Source organism: Hyla sarda, chromosome 12, assembly GCF_029499605.1.
Source record: "Hyla sarda isolate aHylSar1 chromosome 12, aHylSar1.hap1, whole genome shotgun sequence".
Lineage (NCBI taxonomy): Eukaryota > Metazoa > Chordata > Amphibia > Anura > Hylidae > Hyla > Hyla sarda.
Window position 1 is genome coordinate 17,914,946 of NC_079200.1, and position 27,900 is coordinate 17,942,845.

Below are 27,900 nucleotides of genomic sequence, written 5' to 3' on the forward strand. Positions count from 1 at the left end.
GTGGGCTGGAAAAGGTGGATACAGACCTAGGAGACTCTTTCCTAGGACTGTATCCGCCTTTTCCAGCCCACCTGAGCACCTGAAAGCTGAACTAATTTACGCAGGATAAGTCATCAACTGCCGAGCCGAGAAGTTCGTGACGAATCGAATTTACTGTAAGTTCGCTCATCTCTAGTTCTCACCTATCGCATCTGTTCTCTCCCATATGAGCCAATCATAATATAGTGTGCATGCTCTGTCTTTTATCCTTAGAGGGGTACTCCGCCCCTAGACATCTTATCCCCTGTCCAAAGGATTGGGGATAAGATGTCTGTTCGTGGAGGGCCCGCCACTGGGGACTCCCACTATCTTCCTGCTGCACCCGGCATTAATTTAGAGCAGTGGTCCCCAAACTGTGGCCCTCCAGATGTTGCAAAACTACAATTCCCAGCATGCCTGGACAGCCGTTGGCTGTCCAGGCATGCTGGGAGTTGTAGTTTTGCAACATCTCGGGAGCCACAGTTTGGGGACCACTGAAATAGAGTGTTGGGTGTAGCATCAGAGGCTCCTGACGTTTCGGCCGCGCCCTCTCATTGCAAGTCTATGGGAGGGGGCGTGAAGGCGCAACCGTGATGTCACGAGCCTCTGCTCCACTTTGCCAGTCATCCGGCAGGGAGCGAAGTTTGTGGGGTGCCACAGCTGAAATTGTGGTGGTCCCCAGTGGCAGGACCAGACATCTAATCCCTTATACTTTGGATAGGGGATAAGATGTTTAAAAGGGGTACTCCGGTGGAAAACTTTAACTTTCTGACACCAGTTGATTTAAAAAAAAAAAAAAAAAAAAAGATTTGTAAATTACTTTAATATTACCCTTAATCCTTCCAGTACTTATTAGCTGCTGAATACTACAGAGGAAATTATTTTCTTTTTGGAACACAGTGCTCTCTGCTGACATCTCTGTCCGTTTTAAGAACTGTCCAGAGTAGGAGAAAATCCCCATAGAAAACATATGCTGCTCTGGACAGTTCCTAAAATGGACAGAGATGTCAGCAGAGAGCACTGTGCTCGTAATTTCAGCAGAGAGCTCTGTGTTCCAAAAAGAAGAGAATTTCTTCTGTAGTATTCAGCAGCTAATAAGTACTGGAAGGATTAAGGGTAATTTAAAGTAATAAGGTAATTTACAAATTTGTTTAATTTTCGACAGCAGTTGATTTAAAAAAATAAAAAAAAAGTTTTTCACCGGAGTACCCCGTTAAAGGACATCTGCAGCGTAATTAACACTTATCCCCTATCCACAGGATAGGGGGATAAGTGTCTGATCGTGGGGGGTCCAACCGCTGCGACCCCCTGTGATCTCCTGTACGGGGCCGCAGCTCTCCCGTGCAGGGGGCTTCCCAGCCGCAGCATGATGTTGCAGTCAGCACGCCTCCTCCATACATCTCTATGGGGGAGGCAGTGTTCCTGCCTCCCCGTCTCCCCCATAGAACTGTATTGGGACGGGGAGGAGACGGGGCGTCACCGTCTACCTCTAGGTCGACGCTACGTCACCATGAGCACTAATGGCGGCGCCCCGTTAGGGAGATCGAGGGGGGTCCCAGCGGTCGGACCCCCCGCGATCACACACTTATCCCCTATCTTGTAGATAGGGGATAAGTGTATATTGTGCTGCAATTCTCCTTTAAGCGCGGAGTACCCTTTTAAAGGGAAACTCTGGGACATAAGTGCTTATCTCCTATCCACAGGATATAATGTATAGTTTGATTTTAAAGTGTGTAATTTACTACAACTGTACCGAATAAGGAAGTCAATGGAAACTCTTTCTCATGATAAATGACAATGTCTAAACGTACAGCGGCATCTACGTAAGTCCAACTTTCCTCATCTTTTGCTCTTCGTTCCTCGCAGAATAGTCATGCGTCTCTTACACCCTTGGATTCGACTTGATTTCTTGAGGCACAATTTATTTCCCATTTGTTAGAGACCGGACACTTGTGAATAAGTTCATGGTAGGATCAGTATTGGAACGTGTGGTGCCTACAAACCAGGGGACTTAGTACGGGTAAAACTCTTCGTATCCCACTGGTTTACAGAAATGGATTGGTTTTTTGGGAAATCTCCAAAAAGCATATTTCATGCCCAAATAGTCTACACCTAAACTCCATTGATATTACTTAATAGTTCTCAAAATTTCAAAGCCAAGTTCCCTCTACTCCAAATGATCTCCAAAGCTACGATCATGTACGAGCGGTAGAACCATAAGGTACAGATATAGCCGCCATCTTGATCCTTGATTCATTAAAGGGGTACTCCTTTTTTTAAATCAACTGGTGCCAGAAAGTTAAACAGATTTGTAAATTACTTCTATTAAAAAATCTTAATCCTTCCAGTACTTGTTAGCTGCTGAATACTACAGAGGAAATGGTTTTCTTTTTGGAACACAGAGCTCTCTGCTGACATCATGACCACAGTGCTCTCTTCTGACATCTCTGTCCATTTTAGGAACTGTCCAGAGCATTATATGTTTGCTATGGGGATTTTCTCCTACTCTGGACAGTTCTTAAAATCGACAGAGATGTCAGCAGAGAGCACTGTGTTTCAAAAAGGAAACAATTTCCTCTGTATAGTATTCAGCAGCTTATAAGTACTGGAAGGATTAAGATTTTTTTTTTTTTTAATAGAAGTAATTTACAAATCTGTTTAACTTTCTGGCACCAGTTGATTAAAAAAAAAAAAAAGTTTTCCACGGGAGTACCCCTTTAAGATAATTTTATCTTAACTTCAGGAGTGCAATAAAAATATCATAACATGTTGCAAAAACCTAATTTTAACATAACTCAATTAATAAAAATAATTAAAAAATAATGATGCAATAGCTTATCCTAACACATTAAAGTTAGCACGTATTTTCAGCCATCAAGATAACCATGGCTACATCTGTTTAGTTGGTTCTAGATCAGTGGTCTCCAAACTGTTGACCTCCAGATGTTGCAAAACTACAACTCCTAGCATGCCCAGACAGCCGTCGGCTGTCCGGGCATGATAGGAGTTGTAATTTTGCAACATCTGGAGGTCCACAGTTTGGAGACCACTGTCCTAAATGGAATATGCACTAGAAGAACAACTGTATCATGTGGCAATGAGTACTAGATATACTGTATGCCCTGGAAGGGTAGGTTAACACGCAGCGCATATGCAGCGTATTTGACGCTGCGAGAAATCTGTCGGGCAGCGGGAAATACGCTATGTGCGCTAGAAGCAGACACACCTGGCTTTCCCCGCCACTGCCCTGTGTGTGCAGTGATGTTCAGAGGCAGGAGTTGCACTGACTTAATTGTGATGCACTGTACACACAGGGCTGCGGCAGGAAAAGCCCTGTGTGTCTGCTTCTATATTTCCCGCTGCTCGGCAGATTTTTTTTGCAGCATCAAATACAACTGCGTATGTGCTAAGAGCAGACACACAAGGCTTTCCCCACTGCAGCCCTGTGTGTGCAGCATGACCTAGTTAATGTCACTGAACAAACACAATTGGCTAACAGGCAATTGCGTAAACTGGATCCTAAATAACCTAACTACACCAAAAGAAGAAGATACCAGTATATTGATTTGGATACAAAAATAGTGGATAAACTTTATTCAAGTGCATTATAAAATCATACATAAAATACAAGGTACTATACAGATGAAAGCTACAGAAAAGGGTAGTGGTACTAAATCCACAATGGTAGACAATACAGACGGCAGGGATACAGTCCACAGATGTCAAATTGCAACATGCCCATAAGTAGTAGAAATAAATAATACAACATACATATAATGAAATGTATAAAGCTGGTATATGTCCTCAAAGGGGCTATGGGTAAAGTGCAAATAACAAATTGTATGGCACCTAGCCCTATTCAGAGGTTAGTCAACAGCATTAGATAACAACGAGGATAAGAGCATGAAAGACAGCATAAAGTAACAAATACCTGCCATACACCAAAAGGGGAGATCACTACCTGTACCCCAACGCGCGTTTCGCGTATGGGCTTCGTCAGGGGGCGTGACGCCCCCTGACGAAGCCCATACGCGAAACGCCCGTTGGGGTACAGGTAGTGATCTCCCCTTTTGGTGTATGGCAGGTATTTGTTACTTTATGCTGTCTTTCATGCTCTTATCCTCGTTGTTATCTAATGCTGTTGACTAACCTCTGAATAGGGCTAGGTGCCATACAATTTGTTATTTGCACTTTACCCATAGCCCCTTTGAGGACATATACCAGCTTTATACATTTCATTATATGTATGTTGTATTATTTATTTCTACTACTTATGGGCATGTTGCAATTTGACATCTGTGGACTGTATCCCTGCCGTCTGTATTGTCTACCATTGTGGATTTAGTACCACTACCCTTTTCTGTAGCTTTCATCTGTATAGTACCTTGTATTTTATGTATGATTTTATAATGCACTTGAATAAAGTTTATCCACTATTTTTGTATCCAAATCAGTATACTGGTATCTTCTTCTTTTGGTGTAGTTATGACCTAGTTAAGTCAGTGCGATTGGCCCGCCTCTGAACCTCACTGCACACACAAAGGATGTGGCAGGGAAAGCCCTGTGTGACTGCTTCCAGCAAATACGCAGCATGTTTCCCGCTGGCCGGCAGATTTTTTTTCCGCATCAAATACGCTGCATATGCGCTAGAAGCAGACACATGGATTTCCCTACCGCAGTCCCTGTGTGTGCAGTGAGGTTCGGAGGCGGGCCGAGCGCACTGACGTAACTGTGAGCATTGAATATGCAGCGAATGTGCTAGAAGCAGACACGTGGCTTTTCCTTCCTCAGCACTGTGTGTGCAGTGAGGTTCGGAGACAGGCCGAGTGCATGGACGTAACTGTGACGCTCTGCACACCCAGGACTGCGGTGGGGAAAACCCGGTGTGTCTGCTCATAGCACATACAACACTTATTTTGCGCTGCCTGACAGATCTTTTTGCAGCATTGAATACACTGCATATGCACTGTGTGTGACCCTACCGGAAAGAAGCAAACACACTGTATTTTCGATGGTGGAATCCATTTGTTCCCAACTCGTTCTACACATCGTTTCTCTAGTAACGTTTTCTATCTGGATAGTTACGGATGAGCGTTATTCCCAGGAAATCCCGTAGTGAAGGCAGGTAACTGGAAGATGAATGACATTTTCACTCCGCACAGAGACTGTCGTTCTTTGGCTGCTCTACCAGATGATGAGAACATGGTCCATCCTCACCCCCAACCCCCATTTAAAAAATAAATAAATAAAATTAACCTATAAGGTATTCCAGTGGCAAAGTTCCCAGACTTCCCATAAACAGATGGCTGCTGCTTCCTGGAGACCACGAGCACAGTCAGGGCTATTCTGATCTAGCCTCCTCTTCCTCGATTTGCGGAAGGGGCTGCTCTTTCCTTGTGGAAGACTTTGGAGTGTCTACAGCTTTTGGCTCGTTGGTGAGGTAAGATCCTTTATACCGGTGGAAATAATGATAAACCAAAAACAAACAGGCGATCGCCAGGACGAAGAGGAAGATCACCACAACTAGTTAAAAGAGAAGAAAGAAAAAAAGTTAGTTTTGCAGGATTTTCTTCCAAAAGAAAGTTCATCTGTTGTCCTCTCCTGTCTACTCGGCAACGTTCTAGGCTAAACAACGGCGGTCATTTACTAAGGCTTTTCCTAGTAGATTTTGTAGTTTGTTTTTTGTGTCGCTTGTGTTGTGCGCCAGAATTGTATGGGGAGGGGGCGTACCGTCAGTGCTACACGCATTAGCCACTCACATAGAGCGGCAATGCGTGGCACCTTTTGGGAAATTGCAGGGGGTCCGACTGTTGGATCAGACACTTATCCCTTATCCTGTTGATAAGGGATAAGTTGTGTTTTGCTGCAGGTTTCCTTTAAGGAGCCATTTAATATTAGATCTCTGGGGTCCATCTCCTGGTACCCCTGCTGGTCAGCTGATTGAAGGGACTGTGGCACTTGTGCACGTGCTGCGGTCTCCTTAGTATTAAGGGCTGCCGGCACCTGCATTGTTGTACTTTTATGGGTAGGTTCACATGTAATTGATTTGGTTTTTGACATTGACTTCAACGGATCCGTGGAAAATCTGCAAATCTGCCGATATTGCAGATTTCCCGTGGACTCATTTAAGTCAATGGTATCAAAAAACTATAGATTTGCCCGCAGCGGATTAGTTGCATGTGAACCTACCCTTAGTGGTGGTGGAGCAAGGAGCAGCAGTGTTGCCCTGTTCACCAGCTCCTCAGTTCTTTTCACTATTGCTATGAAAAGTACAACAATGGAGGTTCAGGAAGCTGTAAACACTGAAAAGGCCACAGCCCCATCAAACAGCTGACTGGCAGGGGCGACAGTAGTCTCCATCCTAATATTCATGGTTAATTAAAGGAAAACTGTCAAATGTTTGCTCCCGCACTAACCACAGGTACCGACGGATAGTGCAGGAGATGCTGATTCTTATGATCCCTACCTTGGACGGATCCGTCCGGCCGTTCGCCCGCAATCTTAGTTTTAATATACCTAGAAATCTGGCTGTAACTGGTATGGGCGGGGCTTCTGTAGCTTAACTGGCACTGATGTCAGCGCCGCCCACTTATGAATATTCATGCCCCCCTCCCTCCGGCTCTCCCTCTCTTCGCCGCTCCTAACTGGACTTTACTGCACATGTGCTGCTTCCTGACATGCGCAGTAAAGTCCAGTTAGAAGCGTCGAAGAGAGGGAGAGCCGGAGTGAGGGGGGGATGAATATTCATAAGCTGGCGGCGCTGACATCGGTGCCATTTAAGCTACAGAAGCCCCGCCCGTGCCAGTTACAACCAGATTTCCAGGTATATTAAAACTAAGATTGTGAGCGAACGGCCGGGCGGATCCGGCCAAGGTAGGGATCATAGGAATCAGCGTCTCCCGCACTGTCAGTACCTGTGGTAAGTGCGTGAGAAAACATGTGACAGTTTTCCTTTAAAGGGGTACACCGCCCCTAGACATTGTGTGTGTATATATATAAAGATTTCTGATCTTGGGGGGCCGCCGTGATCTCGGCTGTGGCACCCCAGTCATCCAGTGCACAGAGCGAACTTCGTTCGATGCCGGATGACTGGTTATGTGGGGCGGAGGCTCATGATGCCATAGCTACGCCCCCTCAATGCAAGTCTATGGGAGGGGGCGTGACAGCGTCACGCCCCCTCCCTTAGACTTGCATTGAGGGGGCGTGGTTGTGATGTCACGAGTCTCCAGCACTGCACCCGACGCTCTAAACGAACGTCGAGTGCAGCAGGGAGATCGCGGGGGGTCCCCAGCGGCGGAACTCCCATAATCAGACATCTTATCTTCTATGCTTTGGATAGGGGATAAGATGTCTAGGGGCAGAGTACCCCTTTAAGAGCAAAAGCTTTAAAGCTGACTAACACTATATACCAAACTATTCAGCTGCAAAAGGAGGGAACGCCTGGGAGAGCTGACCACACTCTGTACATTGGAGTCTATGGTAGCTATGGAATCCTGTGTATAAAGAGGAGGAGGAGATAAAGAGGAGAAGGAAGTTGTACTTACATGCAATGATTCCAGCAAGACCATCATCATGTACATGGGGGAATACTACAAGACAGAAGAATAAGGTTTCCTATAGTCACAGTGTCAGGATACAACAGGCTACATTCTGAATGAGCAAATCTAGCACTTTACATGGTATACACCATTACCGTAGTCTATGACCGTTTCAGAAGTGATTGTCACTAGGCAGTATCCATTCATGGGCTAGCGTCAGGATAGGCCATCAGCGTCTATATATAGTGGTGGTGCTGGGTTACTATAGCTCAACCTGTTAGGCTATGTTCACACGTGGACTTTGTGCAGAATGTCCACACGGATAAAATTCCACTGCAGCAGTTCACATTGAATGCAATGGGATTCTGCTGCTCTATGCACAGGGCACAATTTCCTCGCCAGATGTTTCTGCTGTGGAAATTCCAATTCCGGCATTCCTATTCTTTTTGCAAATTCTGCACATTTTACGCTGGGTGAACCCGGCTTTAGTGAGAAGAGTTGTAGTAACTCGGTGCCACCATCACACAATAAATGGCGCACTGAATGCTGCCCCATTCATTGTGTATGAGCAGGATCCCGCAGGCTCTCGGCATGCCACCAGTCAGACATTGAGTATCTGAAGATTCGCCATGAGTGTATAATGCCCAGAAATCCCTTAAGGACCAAGACCATTTTCACCTTAAGGACCAGGCCAACTTTATTTTTGCGTTTTCGTTTTTTCCTCCTCCCCTTCTAAAATCCATAGGGAGGAAATTTAAATGAAAAACAAAATTTTGCACATTTTGAAGGGGTTTGTTTTCACACTGTACAATTTATGGTAAAAATGAAATGTGTCCTTTATTCTGTGGGTCAATATGAATAAAGTGATACCCATGGCTAGATACTTTTATATTTTTGTACCGCTTAAAAAAAATCTAAAACTTTTTGTACAAAATCAGTAATCTAAAATCTCCCTATTTTGACTACCTATAACTTTTTCATTTTTCCGTATATAGGGCAGTATGAGGGCTCATTTTTTGCGCCGTCATCTGTACTTTTTTTAGATACTACATTTGCATATATAAAACTTTTAGATCATTTTTTATTAATTTTTTTGGAATAAAATGTGCCAAAAAAGCAGCATTTTTGGACTTTTTTTTTATTTTTTACGTTTACACCATTCACCGTACGGGATCATTAACATTATATTTTGCTAGTCCGGACATTTACGCACGCGGCGATACCAAATATGTTTATTAAAAAATTTACGCTTTTCATTTTTCACTTTTTTAAACTTTTTATTTTTACAACTTTTCTTTTACACTTTTTATGTCCCCATAAATACAGTCCTAGGAAAGAGTCTCCTAGGACTGTATCCACCTTTTCCAGCCAATCGGAGCACCTGAAAGCTGAACTAATTTATGCATGAAAAGTCATCAACTGCCGAGCCGAGAAGTTCGTGACGAATCGAATTTACTGTAAGTTCGCTCATCTCTACTGCTCAGTATTATCGGTGATCTTCTGCTCGATCTCAGACCAGAGCAGAAGACCCCGGGAGATGGCCGGAGCCAGGTGAGGGGACTTCCGGCCGCCATGCTGGATGATCGGATCACCGCGGCAGCGCTGCGGGCGATCCGATCATCCATTCAGAGTACTGCACTGCTGCAGATACCGTGATCTGTATGGTTCGCGGCATCTGAGGGGTTAATGGTGGACATCCGTGCGATCGCGGATGTCGGCCATTACGGGCGGGTCCCCGGCTGCTGCTAGCAGTCGGGACCTGCCGGGCATGACGCGAGCACCGTTCCGATGCTCGTGGTCATACACAGAACGTAAATCTATGTCCTGATGCGGGAAGTCCCGCCAAACCAGGACGTACATTTACGTCCGTGGTCGTTAAGGGGTTAAAGGGCTTCTCCAAAGGAAAATAATTGTTTAATTTTCTGGGACCAGTTAAAACACAGATTTTCTATATTATTATACTTCTATATAATAATCTTAATCCTTCCAGTACTTATCAGCTGCTGTGTGCTCCAGAGGAAGTTGTGTAGTTCTTTTCAGTCTGAGCACAGTGCTCTCTGCTGCCACCTCTGTCCGTGTCAGGAACTGTCCAGTGTACAAGCAAATCCCCATAGAAAACCTCTCCTGCTCAAAAAAGGTCCTGACTAGTGATGACCGGCAGGGGCCATATTCGAATTCGCGATATTTCACGAATATATTGACGATTATTCGTCCTATGTTCACAAAATTCGCATATTCGCTATGATTGTTAGTTTTTTTTTTTTCCATGCAAAAATTTGTATGGGAAATTTGCATAAAAAATTGAATATTCTTAACACTGATGTGAACATAGCCTAACATGCGCCAAATTTATCAACCCTTGTGTGATATTATGACAAATATGTTGCATGTAAGCAAAACCAAAGCAATGACTTCAAAACACACTGGCCCTGATTTAGGCTGCATTCACACCACGTTTTTGCAGTACAGTTTCCGTATCAGGTTTTTGATAAAAAACGGATTCCTCAAAACCGGACTAAACTGTATCAAAACGTGTGTACAAATTTAAACCCGTATATGGTTTGAAAAATTATGTCCGGTTGCATCCGTTTTTTTAAGAAAAAATGTATACGTTATTAACTTTTCACTCCATTATGAATAAAGTTTCACTTTGATTGAAATTCCAAGAAAAAAAACTGTGCAAAGTCAAAAACCGTATGGTGAAAACCGGATGGAACTGTACGCACATACAGTTCTGTACAGTTTCCATTGACTCCCATGTTAAAAAAAAACGTATACGGTTTAATACAGTTTTTCACCCGGACCAAAAACCATGGTAGGCTACGGTTTTGGGTACGGGAAAAAAAACTGACAAAACCTTACAGGATGCAAAACGGACACAACCTGATGCATCGTTTGGCACACGGTTTTCAATGGAGAGTCAATGCATACGGTTTTCAATACGGTTCCGTACGGTTTTCACATTGAAAATGTATACGGGAAATGTATTTCGAAAAAACGTGTTGTGAATGCAACCTAACTAAGAATGTAGGGTTTTTGTCTGTCAGTTTTTTTTTTGTCCTTTTCTTTTTTCCCGTGTGTTACACTGGAAGGTACACAATAGTGGCTCTTCAGGTCTGTGAAAATCTAAAGGTAAGAGACACCACCACAACAACCAGCAATGCAACAGTAAGACATTTCCAAAGCATTTGCCAAATTCCTGAGAAACTGAGTTGGGTGCATAATCTACTCTGTGAATTATGGCGATTTTTATTTAAAGGGGTACTCCGCTGCACAGCGTTTGGCACAAACTGTTCCGAACGCTGGAGCTTGTGACTTCATAGCCCCGCCTCCTCATGACATCACGCCCCGCCCCCTCGATGCAAGTCAATGGGAGGGGGCGTGGCGGGTGCCACGCCCCCTCCCATAGACTTGCATTGAGGGGGAAGGGCGTGACGTCATGAGGAGGCGGGGCTATGACATCACAAGCTCCCTGCTCCAGCATTCGGAACAGTTTGTTCCAAACGCTGAGCTGCGGAGTACCCCTTTAAGAAATAACTTTTTTTTTTTTAACACAATTTTTGGGAATGCCATTTTAGTATTAATTTTGACACTGAGGCTGCGAGCCATAGGGACAATATTCTACCGACTAGATGGAAGAAAACCATTACCTACAACATAGGACTGAAACACATAAAGGGTACTAATAACCCCCAAAATATTGGCAAGACGCCATACATCAATATATAAACCTACAAAACACTTATCACAAATAAAAGATACACTACAAGATATCGTAATCAAAAAAATACACTTTATTAGAAGAATATCATAAACAACATGATTGGCAATCCCACCCTCCCCAATATAAACAGATACACAAAGGACAAATTAAAACAATTGATGGGGAACATCCGGAACATTCTGAATGATAAAGACTATCTGTATACACTCGTTATATATATATATATATATATATATATATATATATATATATTCATGTACTCCAGTTAAGTTCATATGGTCAGGCTATTGTTTAAGAAGAGCCTTATACCTATGGAGCCCCTATACATATATTGCACATTGCCCAATAACAATGAACACCCCTGTAGAATAAGTATAAGGCACTATGTGCCACACATATATACAGTGACCCCCCCCCCCGACCTACGATGGCCCCAACATACGATCATTTCAACATACGATGGCCTCTCAGAGGCAGCATCAACATACAATGCTTTTATATGTCAAGGCCATCGCATAAACGGCTATCCGGCAGCGCAGACTGCTTCAGCTGCCACCGGATAGCCGTTTACGGTGCCCCGTGTGGTCCCCTGACGATCACTTACCTGTCCTCGGGGCTCCGGCGCGTCCTCTTCGGGATCCCCTGCATCGTCGGCGCTCTCCATAATCGTCATCACGTCGCTGCGCACGCCATCCCGTCATCCAATAGGAGCGGCGTGCGTAGCGACGTGATGGCGGCGACGTGAGAGCGAGGATCCCGGGGAAGCAGAGGCCTTGCCGGAGCGTCGGGGACGCGGCGACAGCGATGGACGGCGACATCCGGAGCGGCGGGGACACGTGAGTATAACCTCCAATACCAGTGGTCTTCAACCTGCGGACCTCCCAGATGTTGCAAAAGTACAACTCCCAACATGCCCGGACAGCCAACGGCTGTCCGGGCATGCTGGGTGTTGTAGTTTTGCAACATCTGGAGGTCCGCAGGTTGTAGACCACTGTCCTATACTTTACATTGCACGGATCCCTCAACATACGATGGTTTCAACAAACGATGGTTCATTTGGAACGGATTACCATCGTATGTTGAGGGACCACTGTAATCATAAAGTAAGCACTCAATATAGTGCACTGTATAGTAAAGTGGCTAGTGCTAAACTAAATACAAGCAATCAGTAATGGGCATTCAGACATGCAAATACATAAATAACAAAAAGAGGGGTACCCTAATCATAAAAGCTCAAAATACAGACCAATACATAGTGTATACGGATAGTCTTTATCATTCAGAATGTTCCGGATGTTCCCCAATCAATTGTTTTAACCTCTTAAATGGGTACTCCAGTGAAAACCTTTTTTCTTTTAAATCAACTGGTGCCAGAAAGTGAAACAGATTTGTAAATTACTTCTATTAAAAAATCTTAATCCTTCCTGTACTTATTAGCTGCTGAATACTACAGAGGAAATTATTTTCTTTTTGGAATTCTCTCTGATGACATCACGAGCACAGTGCTCTTTGCTGACGTCATTATAATAATAATAATAATAACAACTCTTTATTTATTGTTGTCCTTAGTGGGATTTGAACCCAAGGCCCCAGCACTGCAAGGCAGCAGTGCTAACCACTGAGCCACCATGCTGCCCTTAGCATACATCTGCTATGCACGGTTGCGAAAATGGACAGAGATGTCAGCAGAGAGCACTGTGCTCGTGATGTCATCAGTGTTCCAAAAAGAAAGGAATTTCCTCTGTAGCATTCAGCAGCTAATAAGTACTGGAAGGATTAAGATTTTTTAATAGAAGAAATTTACAAATATGTTTAACTTTCTGGCACCAGTTGATTTAAAAGAAAAAAAGGTTTTCACCGGAGTACCCCTTTAACCCCTTAAGGACAATGGACGTACTCCTACGCCCCCGTTTCCGAGTCCTTAAGGACCGAGGACGTAGGAGTACGTCCTGTCCTTTCCCGGCCCCCTGCCGCTAGCCGGAGGGGAGCCGGTGCCCGATGCCTGCTGAAATCGTTCAGCAGGCATCGCGGCATATCGCCCAGGGGGGTCATTATGACCCCCCATGTCGGCGATGGCCGCAGATCGCTGGACAATTCAGTCCAGCGATCTGCGGCGATTCCGGGTCAATCGGGTCTCCAGTGACCCGGTGACCCGGAATTACTGGCTGATCGGGGCCGTCAGAGACGGCCCCGAACAGCCAGAGCCTGCAGGAGTGAGGTGGCACTGGTGCCACCTCACGATCGCCCTGATTCGTCGGCCGGATTACCGGCCGACCAATCAGGGCGCCTGCTGCGGGTGTCACTCCCGCACCCGCTCCGCCCCTCTTCCGGAGGACGTGAGCGGGTGCGGGACGTGCACCCCTGGTGCTGGGGACCCCGATCCCCGGCGTTAATGTTGGGATCGGGGCCCCAGGAGCGACGACGGCGGCGGCGGCGGCGGGACTGACCTGTGCGGCGATCAAGCAGCAGCAGGAGGTGAGTGACAGCCTCCTGCTGTTGCTTAGCAACAGCTCCCAGCATGCAAAAAGGGCATGCTGGGAGCTGTAGTTATGCAACAGCAGGAGGCAGACCACCACAACTCCCAGCATGCACTTATGGGCATGCTGGGACTTATGGTTTTGCAACAGCTGGAGGCACATTATTTCTATGGAAAAGTGTACCTTCAGCTGTTGTGTAACTACAACTCCCAGCTTGCACAAACAGCTTAAGTGCATGCTGGGAGTTGTAGTGGTGCATCTGCTGGTTGCATAACTACAACTCCCAGCATGCCCATTGGCTGTCGGTGACTGCTGAGAGTTGTAGTTTTGCAACAGCTGAAGGCACACTGAGTTAAGTAGCAAACCAGTGTGTCTCCAGCTGTTGCATAACTACAATCCCCAGCATCCCCAGCCAAAGTAGTATGCCTCCGGCTGTTGCATAACTACAACACCCAGCATGCCCTTCCGCTGTCCGTACATGCTGGGGGTTGTAGCTTTTGCAACAGCTGAAGGCACACTGGTTGCAAAACACTGAGTTTGTTACCAAACTCGGTGTTTCACAACCAGTGTGCCTCCAGCTGTTGCAAAACTACAACTCCCAGCATGCACTGATAGACCGTACATGCTGGGAGTTGTAGTTTTGCAACAGCTGGATGTTCCACCCCCCCAATGTGAACGTACAGGGTACACTCACATGGGCGGAGGATTACAGTAAGTATCCGGCTGCAAGTTTGAGCTGCAGCAAATTTTCTGCTGCAGCTCAAGCTGCCAGCGAGAAACTACTGTGAACCCCCCGCCTGAGCGACTGTACCCTAAAAACACTACACTAACACACAATAAAATAAAAAGTAAAAAAACACTACATATACACATACCCCTACAATAAAAATGAAAAACGTCTGGTACGCCACCGTTTCCAAAACGGAGCCTCCAGCTGTTGCAAAACTACAACTCCCAGCATGCACTGATAGACCGTACATGCTGGGAGTTGTAGTTTTGCAACAGCTGGATGTTCCCCCCCCAATGTGAACGTACAGGGTACACTCACATGGGCGGAGGATTACAGTAAGTATCCGGCTGCAAGTTTGAGCTGAGGCAAATTTTCTGCCGCTGCTCAAACTGCCAGCGAGAAACTACTGTGAACCCCCCGCCCATGTGACTGTACCCTAAAAACACTACACTACACTAACACACAATAAAATATAAAGTAAAAAACACTACATATACACATACCCCTACACAGCCCCCCTCCCCTCCCCAATAAAAATGAAAAACGTCTGGTACGCCACTGTTTCCAAAACGGAGCCTCCAGCTGTTGCAAAACAACTACTCCCAGTATTGCCAGATAGCCGTTGACTGTCCAGGCATGCTGGGACTTTTACAACAGCTGGAGGCACCCTATTTGGGAATCACTGGCGTAGAATACCCCTATGTCCACCCCTATGCAATCCCTAATTTAGGCCTCAAATGCGCATGGCGCTCTCACTTTGGAGCCCTGTCGTATTTCAAGGCAACAGTTGAGGGTCACATATGGGGTATCGCCGTACTCGGGAGAAATTGTGTTACAAATTATGGGGGGTATTTTCTGCTATTACCCTTTTTAAAAATCAAAAATTTTTGGGAAACCAACATTTTAGGTAAAAATTTTTTTTTTTTTTTTTACATATGCAAAAGTTGTGAATCACCTGTGGGGTATTAAGGTTCACATTACCCCTTGTTATGTTCCCCGAGGGGTCTAGTTTCCAAAATGGTATGCCATGTGTTTTTTTTTTTGCTGTCCTGGCACCATAAGGGCTTCCTAAATGCGGCATGCCCCCAGAGCAAAATTTGCTTTCAAAAAGCCAAATGTGACTCCTTCTCTTCTGAGACCTGTAGTGCGCCAGCAGAGCACTTCTCACCCCCATATGGGGTGTTTTCTGAATCGGGAGAAATTGGGCTTCAAATTTTGGGGGGTATTTTCTGCTATTATCCTTTTTAAAAATGTAAAAATTTTGGGAAACCAAGCATTTTAGGTAAAATTTTTTTTTTTTTTTAACATATGCAAAAGTAGTAAAACACCTGTAGGGTATTAAGGTTCACTTTACCCCTTTTTACGTTCCCCGAGGGGTTTGGTTTCCAAAATGGTATGCCATGTGTTTTTTTTTTGCGGTTCTGGCACCATAGGGGCTTCCTAAATGCGGCATGCCCCCAGAGCAAAATTTGCTTTCAAAAAGCCAAACGTGACTCCTTCTCTTCTGAGATCTGTAGTGCGCCAGCAGAGCACTTTTCACCCCCATATGGGGTGTTTTCTGAATCGGGAGAAATTGGGCTTCAAATTTTGGGGGGTATTTTCTGCTATTATCCTTTTTAAAAATGTAACATTTTTGGGAAACCAAGCATTTTAGGTAAAACATTTTATTTATTTTTTTACATATGCAAAAGTCGTGAATCACCTGTGGGGTATTAAGGTTCACTTTACCCCTTTTTACGTTCCCTGAGGGGTCTAGTTTCCAAAATGGTATGCCATGTGTTTTTTTTTTGCTGTCCTGGCACCATAGGGGCTTCCTAAAGGTGACATGCCCCCCAAAAACCATTTGACGCTCCTTCCCTTCTGAGCCCTCTACTGCGCCCGCCGAACAATTAACATAGACATATGAGGTATGTGCTTACTCGAGTGAAATTGGGTTTCAAATACAAGTAAAAATTTTCTCCTTTTTAACCCTTGCAAAAATTCAAAAATTGGGTCTACAAGAACATGCGAGTGTAAAAAAGGAAGATTGTGAATTTTCTCCTTCACTTTTCTGCTATTCCTGTGAAACACCTAAAGGGTTAATACACTTATTGAATGTCATTTTGAATACTTTGGGGGGTGTAGTTTTTATAATGGGGTCATTTATGGGGTATTTCTAATATGAAGACCCTTCAAATCCACTTCAAACCTGAACTGGTCCATGAAAAATAGCGAGTTTGAAAATTTTGTGAAAAATTTCCAAATTGCTGCTGAACTTTGAAGCCCTCTGGTGTCTTCCAAAAGTAAAAACTCATAAATTTTACGATGCAAACATAAAGTGGACATATTGTATATGTGAACCCAAAAAAAAAATATTTTGAATATCCATTTTCCTTACAAGCAGAGAGCTTCAAAGTTAGAAAAATGCAAAATTTTCATTTTTTTCATCAAATTTTGGGATTTTTCACCAAGAAAGGATGCAAGTTACCATAAAATTTTACCACTAAGTTAAAGTAGAATATGTCACGAAAAAACAATCTCGGAATCAGAATGATAACTAAAAGCATTCCAGAGTTATTAATGTTTAAAGTGACAGTGGTCAGAATTGCAAAAAACGCTCCGGTCCTTAAGGTATAAAATGGCCTGGTCCTTAAGGGGTTAAGGACCCAGGACGTATGGGTACGTCCTGGGTCCCGGTCCTGCAATATAACGCTGGGTCACACGGTGACCCCGCATCATATCGCGGCGGGCCCGGTGTCATAGTGAAGCCAGGACCAGCCTCTAATAGCGCGCAGCACTGATCGTGGTGCTGCGCGCTATTAACCCTTTAGCCGCGTGCTCAAAGCTGAGCCGCGCGGCTAAAAACGAAAGTAAAATGTGCCGGTTAGCTCAGGGAGCTGATCGGGATCGCCGCGGTATAATCGCGGCATCCCGAACAGCTGTAGCACAGGAGGAGGTCTTCTTACCTTCTCCTGTGCTGTCCGATCGCCGAATGAATGCTTCAAGCCTGAGATCCAGGCTTGAGCATTCAATCGCCGAAAACACTGATCCATCTCCATAGGAATGGATCAATCAATCAGTGGTAAAGATCAGTACATGCAATGTTATAGCCCCCTATAGGAGCTATAATGTTGCATAAGAAAAGTGTAAAAAAAATCATTAACCCTTTCAATTATCCCTTCCCCTAATAAAAGTTTGAATCACCCGGCATTTCCAAGAATAAAAAAAACTGTGTAAATAAAAATAAACATATGTGGTATCGCCGTGTGCGGAAATGTCCGAATTATAAAAATATACCACTTTTTAAACCGCTTGTTCAATAGCGTACGCGCAAAAGAATTCCAAAGTCCAAAATTTTGCATTTTTGATCACTTTTTATGAATAAAAAGTTATCAAAAAGTCTGATCAGAACAAAAATGGTACCGCTAAAAACTTCAGATCACGGTGCAAAAAATGAGCCCTCATAGCTCCCGGAACACAGAAAAATAAAAAAGTTATAGGGGTTAGAAGATGACCATTTTAAACATATAAATTTTCCTGCATGTATTCATGATTTTTTTTCTGAAGTGATACAAATTCAAACCTATACAAGTAGGGGATCATTTTAACCGTATGGACCTACAGAATAATAAGGTATCATTTTTGCTGAAAAATGTACTGCGTAAAAACGGAAGCCCCCAAAACTTACAAAATTTTGTCGCACATTGATTTTTTTTCCCGTTTCACCGTCGATTTTTGGGTAAATTGACTAATGTCATTACAAAGTAGAATTAGTGACGCAAAAAATAAGCCATCATATAGAATTTTAGGTGAAAATTTTTAAGAGTTATTATGATTTTTTAAAGTGAAGGAGGAAAAATTGAAAATGAAAAAACGGAAAAAGCCCGGGTCCTTAAGGGGTTAATTTGTCCTTTGTGTATCTGTTTTTATTGGGGAGGGTGGGATTACCAATCATGTTGTTTATGATATTCTTCTAATAAAGTGTATTTTTTTGATTACGATATCTTGTAGTGTATCTTTTATTTGTGATAAGTGTTTTGTAGGTTTATATATAGATGGAAGAAAAGGCTGAATGTGGATTATGTTAGCAATCCTACAAATAAAGTTGTGCAATAAATATTGAATAAAGTTAGAAAGTACTACCATGTAACAATGCAAACATCAAAGTAAACAGAAACCTTTCCACACACATAGTATAAAAATGAAATATTTGTCCATATATCCTATCAAGGCAGGAATATAAATTCCGATTAAATTAGAGGTCTTTTTTGGTTTACCTAGTTTATGCATATTGCCCTTAAAGGGGTTATCCAGGAAAAACTTTTTATATATATATATATATATATATATATATATATATATATATATATCAACTGGCTCCAGAAAGTTAAACAGATTTGTAAATTACTTCTATTAAAAAATCTTAATCCTTTCAGTACTTATGAGCTTCTGAAGTTGAGTTGTTCATTTCTGCCTAAGTGCTCTCTGATGACACGTGTCTCGGGAACCGCCCAGTTTAGAAGCAAATTCCCATAGCAAACGTCTTCTAAACTGGGCAGTTCCCGAGACACGTGTCATCAGAGAGCACTTTGACAGAAAAGAACAACTCAACTTCAGAAGCTCATAAGTACTGAAAGGATTAATATTTTTTTAATAGAAGTAATTTACAAATCTGTTTAACTTTCTGGAGCCAGTTGATTTCTAAAAAAACAAAATTTTTTCCTGGATAACCCCTTCAAAGGGGTACTCCTGTGGAAAACTTTTTTTTTTTTAATCAACTGGTGCCAGAAAGTTAGACAGATTTGTAAATCACTTCTATTAAAAAAATCTTAATCCTTCCAGTACTTTTTAGGAGCTGTATACTAAAGAAAAATCCAAAAAAAGAAATGCATTTCCTCTGATGTCATGACCACAGTGCTCTCTGCTGACCTCTGTTGTCCATTTTAGGAACTGTCCAGAGCAGCATATGTTTGCTATGGGGATTTTCTCCTCCTCTGGACAGTTCTTAAAATGGACAGCAGAGGTCAGCAGAGAGCACTGTGGTCAGGACATCAGAGGAAATGCATTTCCTTTTTGGATTTCTCTTTAGTATACAGCCCCTAAAATGTACTGGAAGGATTAAGATTTTTTAATAGAAGTGATTTACAAATCTGTCTAACTTTCTGGCACCAGTTGATTTAAAAAAAAATAAATAAAGTTTTCCATGGGAGTACCCCTTTAAGAACCATGCTGGGGGGAAAACCGACCATTTTACCTGTTTTTGCACCAGGCTCTGGCAGTCGGGTTTTCAAAATTCACACTCTTCTGCTTTTTCGTCGGGTTTTGGACAAAAAAACCGGAGTGATTTTTGAAAAATGTCGGTTTACGCTCATTTTTTGATAGGCCACACCCTTTGTGGGGTTTTCTCAAACTCTCCGAGTGATTTGTGAGAATGTAGACAATTTTTTGTCCAAACATGTCGCACAGGTGTGCACCTAAATTTACTCCACAAAACCCGATACAAACTGTCGGGCTTGGCTTAGTAAATGAGACCCACTCTGTAAAGACACAATTCTAAAAGTCCCTCTAAATCTTCTAGGCTTCTGTAACATGGCAGTCTGACAATGTAATGTAGTCATCCCTCACCTGCACCCATATACCACGGGTCCAGCTCGTACGGTATGTGATACACCTTTAAGGGCATAGCCCCGCAGTTCGATTCCACCAGGTTTCCCTTCACTGTGATCACTTCTGCCGCTCTAGAGGATCGGAAGATGTCTCGTATCGGAGTGATGTTGTTGAAGCGCACATCTGCCAGGCATCCTATAAAGCCTGGAGTGTTGAACTTCTGTACATCTGAATCTATTGTTCCGGTCTCTATTAGGATAATAGAAATATCATCAATGGCTCGAAGAACCTTCAGCCCACAAGTAAACTGGTAAAATACAAGAGGTTTCCCAAGATGAGCCCTCATTATCATCTGTGGGGACTCAACTATTGGCCCTAGATATCTGAAGAGACCATGAGGCCTTGTTTTGGTTTACACTGCCCTATACATAAAGCTGCCATTAATAGCAGTAGAGCTTAACATTCTATGATCTGCTGAAAGGAACTGAAAATACAAAAACTAAATAAAAGGGGTTATCCAGCCAAAAAGAACTATAACAGGATAGTGAATAATCGTCCAGAATGGGGCCCCCCCTCCGTTTTTTGGAGCAGTAGATGGCATGTGCACATTCATTGTCAAGGAACAGCTGGAAATACCCAAGTATTGTATTCTGGTATCTCTGGTGCCCCATAGACAGTTCATGGAGCAGTGTGGATAGGGCATAAGATATTTATGGCTGGACAACCCCCCACAATGTGAATATGGCCTCACCCAGTACTCTTCTTCCATTGTATGCTGCCATTCAGAGCATATCATGATTTATTGCAGGGGGGGGGGGGGGATAGTTTGAAAGAAAATACATGTATAGTGAGCTGCTCAATGTGTTTACAACAGCACAGAATGCACACAGATAGTGAAAGCAATTGGCTGGCAGTCATTACATCGAGCTGCACTGACTGCTGGGAGTTGTAGTCTGGGCAGCAAGCAAGGAAATTAATATTCAGGAGACAACAGGAGCTGGCAAAATCACAAGGGGACACAGAACAGGTATTGTGGTGGCTATGATGCTATAACTTCCCCGTTGCACCCCTTTAAGCAATCCCCTAACAATAGCTGCCTTGTGAATGCAGCAACTCCAATAATAAGTTAATGTTAGTAAATACAGAGAAACCCCTCTTAAAGACCACCCCCTTATCCAGACTTCCTTAGTTATTGTGTATTCTATGAGAAGATTCCCCCACCCCACCCTACCCCCAGAAGACCATGCAAACAATGTTGTCATTTCATAGAAGAAAGCTTGTAAGGAAACTCACCAACAACCCTTCCGAGATAAATAGCTTTTGGAGAATCAAACTTGGGATCTTCCCACAACACAAACTGTTTCTGCACCAAATCATAATAGTCCACCTGTAAGAGAAGAAGAACCTTTCTTTATCATAAAAGTCCACCTAAAAGAGAAGAATAGCATGTCCTTATCATAATAATCCACCTATAAGAGAGGAAGAGCCTTTCCTTATCATAACAGTCCACCTATAAGAAAAGAAGAGCCTTCCAGTATCCTTACAGTCCACCTATAACAGAAGGAGAGCCTTCCCGTATCATTACAGTCCACCTATAACAGAAGGAGAGCCTTCCCGTATCATTACAGTCCACCTATAACAGAAGGAGAGCCTTCCGTATCATTACAGTCCACCTATAACAGAAGGAGAGCCTTCCGTATCATAATAGTCCACCTATAAGGGAAGAGAAGCCTTTCCTTATTATAGTCGTCCACCTAGAAGAGAAGAGCCTTTCCTTATTAGAATAGCCCACCTATAAGAGAAGAAGAGCCTTTCCTTATTAGAAAAGTCTACCTATAAGAGAAGACGAGCATTTCCTTATTGTAATAGTCTACCTATAAAAGAAGAGCCTTTCCTTATTATTATAGTCCACCTATAAGTGAAGACAAGCCTTTCCTTATTAGAATAGTCCACCTATAAGAGAAGAGCCTTTCCTTATTAGAATAGTCCACCTATAAGAGAAGAGCCTTTCCTTATTAGAATAGTCCACCTATAAGAGAAGAGCCTTTCCTTATTATAGTCGTCCACCTATAAGAGAAGAGCCTTTCCTTATTATAGTCGTCCACCTATGAGAAGAGCCTTTCCTTATTAGAATAGTCCTAATAAGAATGGCTCTTCTCTTATAGGTGGACTATTCTAATAAGGAAAGGCTCTTCTTCTCTTATAGGTGGACTATTCTAATAAGAATGGCTCTTCTCTTATAGGTGAATAGTCCACCTATAAGAGAAGAAGAGCCTATCCTTATTAGAATAGTCCACCTATAAGAGAAGAAGAGCCTTTCCTTATTAGAATAGTCCACCTATAAAGGAAGAAGAGCCTTTCCTTATTATTATAGTCCACCTATAAAGGAAGAAGAGCCTTTCCTTATTATATTAGTCCACCTATTAGAGAAGAAGAGCCTTTCCTTATTAGAATAGTCCACCTATTAGAGAAGAAGAGCCTTTCCTTATTAGAATAGTCCACCTATAAGAGAAGAAGAGCCTTTCCTTATTATTATAGTCCACCTATAAAGGAAGAAGAGCCTTTCCTTATTATATTAGTCCACCTATTAGAGAAGAGCCTTTCCTTATTAGAATAGTCCACCTATTGGAGAAGAAGAGCCTTTCCTTATTAGAATAGTCCACCTATAAGAGAAGAAGAGCCTTTCCTTATTATTATAGTACACCTATAAAGGAAGAAGAGCCTTTCCTTATTATTATAGTCCACCTATAAAGGAAGAAGAGCCTTTCCTTATTATATTAGTCCACCTATTAGAGAAGAAGAGCCTTTCCTTATTAGAATAGTCCACCTATTAGAGAAGAAGAGCCTTTCCTTATTAGAATAGTCCACCTATAAGAGAAGAAGAGCCTTTCCTTATTATTATAGTCCACCTATAAAGGAAGAAGAGCCTTTCCTTATTATATTAGTCCACCTATTAGAGAAGAGCCTTTCCTTATTAGAATAGTCCACCTATTGGAGAAGAAGAGCCTTTCCTTATTAGAATAGTCCACCTATAAGAGAAGAAGAGCCTTTCCTTATTATTATAGTACACCTATAAAGGAAGAAGAGCCTTTCCTTATTATTATAGTCCACCTAAAAGGGAAGAAGAGCCTTTCCTTATTATATTAGTCCACCTATTAGAGAAGTCCTACGTTGTCTGCTGGTAGCTGCAATCTGCCGCCACAAGCAGACACACAGGGATCTGCAAGTCGCGCATGTGCAGTCTACAGACGTCGCAGCCTGCTTTCAGCCTAGTTCAGGGAGCAGGAAGAGTGATCGCGGTGTCTGAATAAAAACTCATGCGCACGCGACTCAGATTTCTGGGTGCCTGCTTGTAGCGGCAGATTGTTACTTCAAGCAGCGGGCACAGCAGGAGGCTCACTCTAGGGGCAGTCAGTAGTGCATCTGCAGCGTCAAAAGCTGCGGATGCGCTACGTGTCACCCTACCCTTAAAGGGGTTATCCAGGAAAAAACTTTTTATATATATATATATATATCTGTCTAAGTCCTCTCTGATGACACCTGTCTCGGGAAACGCCCAGTTTAGAAGCAAATCCCCATAGCAAACCTCTTCTAAACTGGGCGTTTCCCGAGACAGGTGTCATCAGAGAGCACTTAGACAGAAAAGAACAACCTTAACTTCAGAAGCTCATAAGTACTGAAAGGATTAAGATTTTTTAATAGAAGTAATTTACAAATCTGTTTAACTTTCTGGAGCCAGTTGATATATATATATATATATATATATATATATATATAAAAGTTTTTTTCCTGGATAACCCCTTTAAGATGTAAATTAAAAACAGATCAAGCTATGAAATACATACTTTTTATAATCTTAGAAAAGTGAAAGCAGACAATCTTCTGAAGAATATTTATAGTCAATAGCTTTAAATTAGCACCAATATTTAAAAAAAAACTACAAAAAAAACTAAAACTTTAGATTTTTCTCTATGAAATAAGTTATGTCAGACCCCAACCAATCAGTAGAACGAGTCGGGAGGAGTGCACACTTACCACATTCTCCCTCTGTGTCACATGACCGTGAAGGTCTTATAATGTAAGCCTATGGGGCTTACAAAGTAGGGGGGGGGGGGGGGATAAGTGTATGCTTCTTCTCCTAGTCAGGTGTCTGAGATGTTCCGAGGCCATGTCAAAATAGTAGTGATAAAATTTCGTTTTTAAATAAAAATAGAAGTAATGTATGCCAATATGTTGACCTGTCTGACAGCCATGTCTGCCTTCAGGTAACTTTGTGACAATTTTTTAATTTTTTTTTTCTAAAGGTCAAGTCTTCAAAGATGATGGGTGCTATGTGATGGGGAGCAGATAAGGCTTCATACATATCATAACTGTATGCATGGGGTCCATGTGTTATGGTTGCCAAATAAAAGGGTATTACCATCTGGAACATTTATGATATATCAACAGGATATGCCGTAAACGTATGATAGTTGTCAGTAGAGATGAGCGAACTTACAGTAATTTCGATTCGTCACGAACTTCTCGGCTCGGCAGTTGATGACTTATCCTGCTTAAATTAGTTCAGCCTTCAGGTGCTCCGGTGGGCTGGAAAAGGTGGATACAGTCCTAGGAAAGAGTCTGTATCCACCTTTTCCAGCCCACGGGAGCACCTGAAAGCTGAACTCATTTATGCAGGAAAAGTCATCAACTGCCGAGCCGAGAAGTTCGTAACGAATCGAATTTACTGTAAGTTCGCTCATCTCTAGTTGTCAATCCCTCCTAGTCCGGCCTGGTTGCTGTGGCTAGGAAGCCAAAATGAATGGAGCAGATAGTTATATGCAGTTTGCACACAGCATAGCAGGAAAACAGCGTAGCTCGGGGTGTGTTGTCACAGAACTCCTGTTCTGGATGTAGGTGCGCGTCCCAGAGTTCTGCATCTGTCACACACTTACTGTAACGAATTGTATTACACCCCCATATACAGCGTGAAGAGCATAGTCTCCGTACAACATTACTAATACTTCAGTGCGTCGCGTTACCTGATAGTAAAGCGTTCGGTAATCTCTGGTGACGTTAACCCTGTGAGGTCTGCCATCTGTCATGTTTTTCTTGCTCAGCAGGAAGACATTTGCACTATTGCTCCGCAGTTGGTAATTCAGCTGCAGTGAACCTGTGAACATGTACAAAACTTCACACATGCATCCAAAGAATCACTCGGCACTGCTTTAGTGATTGATAACACCCCTAGGAGTGGATACTCTTGTGATCCCAACAGCTTCACCTGCCCGGTGGTGCTCACTGCGTCAATAGTAGTAGTATAATAAACTGTACATACATTAGAAGAATGTCCAGGGCACTCACCATCGGCATATAAAAAGTCTACTTTAGTTAGCGAGTAGTCACGGAGCATACAAGGCAGGAACGGACGGACAGAGGTACGGGGATGAACTCCCGGGCAACAGTGCCATTTCGCGCAGTAAGTGCTTCGACTGGCCCACTTCGTGGGCCAGTCGAAGCCCTTGCTGCGCAAAATGGCACTGTTGCCCGGGAGTTCATCCCCGTACCTCTGTCCGTCCGTTCCTGTCTTGTTCATGGGCCGGTTGAAACGCTTGCTGCTCAAAACGGCACTGTTGCCTGGGAGTTTATCCCTGTACCTCTGTCCGTCCGTTCCTGCCTTGTTCATGGGCCAGTTGAAATGCTTGCTGCGTGAAACGGCACCGTTGCCCGGGAGTTCATCCCCGTACCTCTTTCCGTCCTTTCCAGCCTTGCTTGTGGGCCAATCAAATCGCTTGCTGCGTGAAACGGCACCGTTGCCCAGGAGTTCATCCCCGTACCTCTCTCCGTCCGTTCCTGCCTTGTTCGTGGGACAATCAAATCGCTTGCTGCGCGAAACTGCACTGTTGCCTGGGAGTTCATCCCTGTACCTCTGTCCGTCCGTTCCTGCCTTGTTCATGGGCCAGTTGAAATGCTTGCTGCGTGAAACGGCACCGTTGCCCGGGAGTTCATCCCCGTACCTCTTTCCGTCCTTTCCAGCCTTGCTTGTGGGCCAATCAAATCGCTTGCTGCATGAAACGGCACCGTTGCCCAGGAGTTCATCCCCGTACCTCTCTCCGTCCGTTCCTGCCTTGTTCGTGGGACAATCAAATCGATTGCTGCGCGAAACTGCACTGTTGCCTGGGAGTTCATCCCTGTACCTCTGTCCCTCCATTCCTGCCTTGTTCGTGGGCCAGTCAAAGCCCTTGCTGCACAAAATGGCACCGTTGCCCGGGAGTTCATCCCTGTTCCTGCCTTGTTCGTGGGCCAGTTGAATCGCTTGCTGCGCGAAACGGCACTGTTGCCTGGGAGTTCATCCCCGTACCTCTGTCCGTCCGTTCCTGCCTTGTAGGCATCTTGTCTACTCGTTGAATAAAGAAGACTTTATACGCCGATGGTGAGTGCTACACAATACTATATGTTTGAGAACTAAACTAAGAACCTTATCGGGGGGTGAGGGACCTTATAAAATAGGTAACCATTACCACTTCTCCCTTCCGGTGTTTCACGGTTTCTTTTTCTCCCACCTTTTTGTTCACGTCCGTGTTCACCTGCTCTACCTTCCTGCCTTCTTCTCTGTTTAATGAACCATGGGCCACCGAGTACAAGCTGCATCACTTATTGACAGAAATCTGGTTGTGGCATAGCTGCCACCATGAACCACGGAGTGACTCTCATGAAATGACTGGTGAACAACCACACTGAGAACAGTGGCAAGACAGGCTGTGGTAGAGGACAGCAATGGAGCCTGTGGTCATTAATGTGCAGTATAACGTGGTGGGTTCTCCTCTTGAGGTTGAGATGCCCATCCTGATGTCACGGACATTCTATTTGGCTGTGACACTTTTTAAAGAATCTTTTAAAGGGGTACTCCGGTGAAAAACATTTTTTTTTTTTTTTTTAACTGGTGGTGCCACAAAGTAAACAGATTTGTAAATTACTTCTATGTAAAAATCTTAACCCTTCCAGTAATTATCAGCTGCTGAATACTACAGTGGAAGTTGTTCTTTTCAGTCTGACCACAGTGCTCTCTGCTGACACCTCTATATGTATCAGGAACTGTCCAGAGCAGGAGAGGTTGGCTATTGGGATTTGCTTCTACTCTGGACAGTTCCTGACATGGACAGAGGTGTCAGCAGAGAGCAATGTGGTCAGACTGAAAAGAACTCCAGAAGGAAATACAAATTCCCGTGGAGCATACAGCAGCTGATAAGTCCTGGAAGGATTAAGATTTTTAAATAGAAGTAACTTACAAATCTGTTTCACTTTCTGGCACCAGTTTTTTTGAAATTCAGTTTATTGTTTTCCACCGGAGTACCCCTTTAATTCTACAACACGTGGTGTGTCTTACTCAGAAACTCATACAACCAGTTTGTAGCATTCTACCTCACCTCAGGGGTGCTAAGGCCTTGTTCACACTGTCGCTGTTCTCCACTAAAGGGAGCTTTGGTGCTTAGTCTGATGGAAGTGCATGACCGATCATTTTTCTCTGCTCAACTCCTGTGAAGTAGCGAACACCCGACAGACCCCATTGAAGTCAATGGGATCTGTCGGGACCCGGAGGTGTCCATTGTGCTCCAACCTGTCTGTTCCGCACACAAAAAAAGCCAAATGAACCCTCAAGGGGTCAGAGAACAATGTCGGTGTGAACCTAGCCTTATCTGACCTTCTTTAAATACATGTCACTGTGTACTCTCCTGTAAGACTGGCCAGATACGACTGTCCCCCAACTTTTGTGCAGTGGCTACAATAGCAGGTGTCACGTGTAAAGACATGGCAAAAGTTTAGATCACACCAGGTCCCAGTCCTAAG

General features: G+C 43.6%; 1 protein-coding gene across 7 annotated transcripts in view; it reads right to left on the reverse strand.

The window, feature by feature from the left end:
• Positions 1 to 4,526: 4,526 nt before the first annotated feature.
• The window catches only part of CNTNAP1 (contactin associated protein 1), a 354,100-nt gene continuing 330,726 nt past the window's right edge, over positions 4,527 to 27,900 (reverse strand). For all 7 annotated transcript variants that reach the window (XM_056549087.1, XM_056549086.1, XM_056549085.1 and 4 more), the window contains 5 exons: positions 25,095 to 25,225; positions 21,367 to 21,460; positions 20,092 to 20,322; positions 7,563 to 7,607; positions 4,527 to 5,541 (listed from right to left, as the gene is read on the reverse strand). In XM_056549087.1, the coding sequence (XP_056405062.1) occupies positions 5,360 to 5,541; positions 7,563 to 7,607; positions 20,092 to 20,322; positions 21,367 to 21,460; positions 25,095 to 25,225 (683 nt within the window). In that variant the 3' untranslated portion in view covers positions 4,527 to 5,359. The remainder of the gene's footprint in view (positions 5,542 to 7,562; positions 7,608 to 20,091; positions 20,323 to 21,366; positions 21,461 to 25,094; positions 25,226 to 27,900) is intronic.